This window comes from Mandrillus leucophaeus, unplaced genomic scaffold (genome assembly GCF_000951045.1).
Source record: "Mandrillus leucophaeus isolate KB7577 unplaced genomic scaffold, Mleu.le_1.0 Scaffold392, whole genome shotgun sequence".
NCBI classification, from domain to species: domain Eukaryota; kingdom Metazoa; phylum Chordata; class Mammalia; order Primates; family Cercopithecidae; genus Mandrillus; species Mandrillus leucophaeus.
Genome location: NW_012104165.1, coordinates 2,242,760 through 2,248,632, shown reverse-complemented (window position 1 = coordinate 2,248,632; position 5,873 = coordinate 2,242,760). Strand labels below are relative to the sequence as shown.

At 36.6% G+C, this 5,873-nt stretch overlaps 1 protein-coding gene across 1 annotated transcript; it reads right to left on the bottom strand.

Moving 5' to 3' along the window:
• Window positions 1-4,351: 4,351 nt before the first annotated feature.
• On the bottom strand, window positions 4,352-5,416 carry LOC105547619 (olfactory receptor 2J3). The gene has a single exon (XM_011991283.1). The coding sequence runs from the start codon at window positions 5,337-5,339 to the stop codon at window positions 4,404-4,406; it is 936 nt and encodes a 311-aa protein (XP_011846673.1). The 5' UTR covers window positions 5,340-5,416; the 3' UTR covers window positions 4,352-4,403.
• Between the last annotated feature and the right edge of the window lie 457 nt (window positions 5,417-5,873).

Here is a 5,873-nt window from a genome sequence, read left to right as displayed (position 1 = left end):
GTTAAAATAAAGTAAATGGACTGTACTCTTCACAACTATAAAGCGCATTAAAGACACAGACAGACTGAGGAATAGTTACTAATTAAAGAGGAATAAGAGCTATCACACTGTCAACTTATGATCCTGGATTAGATACTTTCTTCGGAAATATTCTTGTGACAACCTAGGGAACATGCGCATTACACTCTGTAATATTTTAGAAAACAATTTTAAATGCATATTAATATTAGTATAAAGTAAGAATGATAAACCATCCGTGTTGAAATGCTAACATTGTTCAAATCTGGTGAAGCTCAGTGGTAAGTCTTTCTACAATTTTTATAACTTTTCTGTGAGGTTTTTTTTGTGATTGTTGGATGATATTTGGTATATAATCACTTGTATTTGAAAGTTGTGTTTGAAATCATGTAATGTTTTCATAATATATGATCACTAATCACCTTTCCAGCCTCACATATGTAAAACAGAAGATATGAACCTGAGCCACATAGCAGAGTAGAGACAGAGTATACCTAGGCTGGAAGCCAGAGCTTAGAGCTTCTTTCTGTGGTTACCTGGATGACATATTTGTGCCAATAATCCTGTACTGCAGAGTTAAAATAAGGAAAGATAATTGAGCATGTATGTAAGAATATGCTACACAGCAATAAGTATAAGATATAGTAGACAAAGACTGGTAGACATCTGTCTGAATGGGGAGGAAATTTACAGGGTGAAAAAAGCTGATGCTTCAGTGCAGTTAACCTTCATTCCTATATGGGAAAAAGCTGGCTTCACTGTTAGTTTTTCAGTAAAGTTGCTTGCGGCACAAATTCATGTGTGCTTCGGAAATCCCAGTTTACAAACGTTTTCATGAGGTTTAGGGCTGACAAGGGGAGCATCTCAGGGCTTCTACTTTGCCTTCAGTGTTGTTGACATAGGAATGGTCCTCCAAAGCGAAAAAGGTATTGCCCTTACCCTGATTTTTTCACATACAAGTTGCCAGAAGTTATGCAAGCCGCCTATCTTTTTCCCTTCAGTTTGATAAAGTGATAAAACTCATTCCTGTTGTCCTATCTGTGATAAAACTGCATAAAGTTTGTTCGACTGGCTTGAAAAATACAAAACAATAAAAATAATAATATCTGTGTTAATCTTTGGTGGAATTTTTGGTAAGTGATCTATTTCTCAGATTACAAATTAAATAGCACAGGCTAATATGGCTAGGATTCAACATTAGATATGTTATAACCTCCCAAAAGAAAACAAAAAGTCTATACATATAAAAGAAAATGTATATGTTTTGTAAGAGAAAAAGGAGAAAAGAGCACAGAAAGTTAAAAATTTAAAAAAAAAGAAAATTTAGATAGTGAGAAGTGATATCAATAAAATGGCAAAATAGGACTTTCCAGTGCCAGTTGGCCCCCCAGGTCAGACTCTGTAGCCCCAAGACCCATGCCAGTACCCAAGGACCTAGCCTCCAAACCAGTACATATAAGCTGGGCCCCACAAACCCAGACTCCAGACCAGCCTCCAAGGCAGTAAGTTCTGCTCTAGCACCAGGTCAGCTACAGACTTCAGGTTGGTTCCCACTGCTCGAGGCTCCAGTGGACCTAAAGTCCAGGTCCACACCAGTAGATATCACCTCATACCTGACACCATTTAGAATGTCTATTATGAAAAAAGACAAAGGATAACAGATGTTGAGAAGAATATGGAGAAAAGGGAATCCTTATACACTGTTTTTGGAAATGTACATTAGGACAGCCATGATGGAAAACACTGTGAAGGTTCCTAAATAAGTTTAAAATATTACCAAACAGGGTGGCTTACAACTGTAATCCCAGCACTTTGGGAGGCCAAGGCAGGCGGATAACCTGAGGTCAGGAGTTTGAGACCAGCCTGGCCAACATGGTGAAACCCTATCTCTACTAAAAATACAAAAATCAGCTGGACAAGGTGGCACACACCTGTAGTCCCAGCTACTCAGAAGGCTGAGGCAAGAGTGTCACTTGAGCCCGGGAGGCAGAGTTTGCAGTGAGTAGAGATTCCACCACTGCACTCCAGGCTGGGTGACAGAGTGAGACTCTGTCTCAAAAAATAAAATTAAATTAAATATATAAATTAAAAATAAATAAATAAAAATAGAACTACCATATGATCCATTTGTATACGTTCTAGGTATATATCCAAAAGAATTAAATCATTATGTTGAAGAGCTGTCTGCACACCCATTTTTATGACAGCAAATTCATAATAGCCAAGGTATTAAATCAATCAATGAATGATGAATAAAGAAAGTGTACTATATACAAAATAGAATACTATTCTGCCTGAAAACAAGAAGGAAGTCTTAATATTTTCAACAACATGGCAAACCTGAAGACATTTTGCTAAGTAAAAGGGCACAGAAAAATAAATACTGCATGATCTCATATGTGAAATCAACATAAAGTGAATTCATAGAAGCACAGAGTAGTCGAATGATATTTGTCAGGGAGTAGAGAGAAGTAGGGAAAATGGGGAGATGTTGGTCAAAGAGTACAAAGTTTCAGTTGGAAGGAACAAATTCAAGAGATCTAGTCTACAATATGGTGACTATAGTTAATAGTACTGTAATGCACACTTGAAAATTGCTAAGATAACAGGTCCTAAATGTTCTCACCACAAAACAGGCAAGTATGTGAGTTAATGATCTGTTAATCAGCTTAAATAATAATTGCATAATTATGCATATCTCAAAATATTATACTGTATATCATAAATAAGTACAATTTTTTGACTTATCCTTAATAAAGATGGGGGGTGATTTTAGTAGGTGAGAAACTAGGATGCTACAGGAAGTGTTCCAAATCATAAAATTTCCATAGTAGAAAAGAGTTCAAAGGGCTAAGCTATGTTCTTTAAGTTTTTAAAAATGTGTTTTTATGTGATGTTTTACCTTACGTGGTCCCAATTGTTTGCTAAAAGTTGTTTTACATACACAATTCTTGGTTCTTCATTTCTTGGGTAAGCTTGAGGACAAGGGCACATGCCTCATATTTTTCATGCCTCATTAGATATAAAGGAAGAGTCACAGATGCAGAAGGAAGATAAAGTCAGCAGAATCAATGAATTGCAAGTCACACTAGAAATTGGAGGGAAGTTCCGAGATGCGTTTTTATTTTTATAGTTTAGGAAACCGTGTGCAAATCAATCATATCTAAATTTCACAGGCCTCAAAAACTACAGCTGACATTTGAGTTATAGAGAAAACTCAGGGATTGCAAGTATGTTACTTTATAGTGAATTCTCCTTTAGTCATTTTTCCACTTCATTTGACTATGACTGTCAGTTTAAATTGCTCTAGGTATAGCACTATTATTTCAGATGAAGATGGTTGACAATAATATATAGAACAAAACAACAACTTCTATGAAATATATTTATTTATTTGAAACACATATATTGACATACATAATATACTTATTAACCATAAATATTCAAATTAGATCAAGCTTTAAAGTAAAAGTAAACTATCATTTTCCATATGACAGCTTGTATCATAAAATTTTTCCAATATATTTTCACATAATTCATTCATACGCCCATTTGCTTCAAGTCATTTTCAGAGCCTAGCACTCTATTTGCCTCAAATGTTCTCCATAGTTCCTTAGGTTATGCAGTTGCTCCAAGCATTTACCTCACCTAAGTGTACCAAACCTATGATGACCATTTCTTTATAAGCTACATAGCTCTGCTTTACCAGCCCCTTTTACTTCCTGTATACTTCTCACTGCCTTGCAAAAAAGAGGGATCTCAGATGCTGACTTCTGCTACACTGCTTCAAAGACTCTCTTGCTACAATTCATAAAACTTATTGTCCTACTATTGATATTGGCTATGAAAGAATATGGGGCAAAATTCCTCTCAAAATTTACTATCCAACAAAGAAAAAGCAGTGTTGGAGAAAAGGATTTGAAGTATTTTGCTGTGTATTTAACTAAACTAAAGATAGAAGACAAAAGCATTCTGCCCAAAAAGCAAGAAATTAAAAGACATATTGTAGAGATTTTTTAATTGAGAGTATCATCTTTTCATAGGAATTATAACTTTGCTTTTATCAAGATTTACAACAAGTTTCATGCCTTATTTTCAATCAAGAAAAGTCTGTCTTTGATTCATTAGGTTTGTGCCATGGAAAAACATCAGTATAGACGTTTTAACTTGATTTTGCATAGCTGTTTTCTCCACAAGTGAATGGTATTTAGGCTGACTGTGTTTTATTCATACCTGTCACCAGGAACTCCAGGACCTTGTGAGAGTACATGCTCAGCAAGTGCTAACAGAGTGAGTGAATAAAAGAATCATTGATAAATAAATAGAAGGATGAATCATTGTGAGGGGAGACTCCATTATATTGTTAATATGACACGTACACAGGCTCACTCCCACCCCATTAGTCTCTTCACTGCACCTCTTACATCTTTGTTTCTGAGGGTATAGATTAGAGGGTTAAGACTAGGTGTGACAACAGTATAAAAGAGAGCAATGAACTTGCCTTGATCTTGAGAATTTTCTGATGGTGGCTGGAGATATATGCACATGGCCGGAATGAAAAAGAGAGATACAACCATAAGGTGGGCTCCACATGTTCCAAACACTCTCTGAAGCCCAGTGGTTGATTGCATCCTCAGTACAGCCTGGACAATGGCACCATAAGAAGTGAGAATGAGGATGAGAGGTATGAGAACAAAAACGGAGCTTGTGATCATGAGGGTCAGCTCATTGGCATGGGTATCAACACACGATAATCGCAGAAGTGCTGGAACTTCACAGAAAAAGTGATCTACTTGGTGGTGTCCACACAGGGGTATCCAGAAGGTGAAGGAGGAATGAAGTGCTGAGTTGGTAAAACCACTTACCCAAGAAGCCACAGCCAGCAGGTAGCAGAAACGAGGATGCATGAGGACAGTGTAATGCAAAGGTCTACACACAGCTACGTAACGGTCATAGGACATCACCACCAGTAGGACACACTCTGTGGTTCCCAGTGCAAGAACAAAGTAAAGTTGAACCATGCAACCAGCATAAGAGATGGTCTTTTCCGGGCCCCAGAGATTGACCAGCAACTGAGGGATAGAGCTGGTGGTGTAGCAGAGATCCAGAAATGAGAGGTTTAAAAGGAAAAAGTACATGGGAGTGTGGAGATGGGAGTCCAGGTATGACAGGATAATGATGAACAGATTTCCTATCAGTGTCATCAAGTAGAAGATCAAGACAACCACGAAGAGAACTACTTCTAGATGAGGCCAGTTAGAAAATCCAACTAAAATAAAGTACCCCTCAGAGCTAGCATTGACTTTTCCATCATCATTCATTTCCTATTACCCGAGAGAGAAAAAAAAAGTCAGGTAAACTCAAAAAAGAGTAAACAAGTGATCCAAAAACATCAGCACGCTTGAATAAAAAATAAAAGCCAGTTTGAAGGGCTTGCCATCATTTAACTGTAGGACAATTTAACCATTAGTAGTAATGAATTTAACAAAAGAAGAATTATAAAGCTCATACTGATACAAAAACTAAAAGAATAAATACATGAATTGTGAAGATAAAGCTATTCCGTATAGTAGATCCCTAATTAACAAATATAGAAGGGGTGATGGTCTTAAGAAAAACATAAATGATTGCAAAAGCTAGTGGATAAAAATTTGATGGGGAGCAGGATATGTACAAATCTAAAATAGTCTAAAATATCTCCTCACAAATTTCTTGTTAATTTCAAACTGAAAAACAGTGAAGTTTATAGTAGAAAAACCTGGCAGACACCACCATAACCAAGTGGTTTTATTGATCTTAAGATCGCCTGTATTTGCACAACCAACATCATGAGCCTGCTGTGATGATGCTCTGAA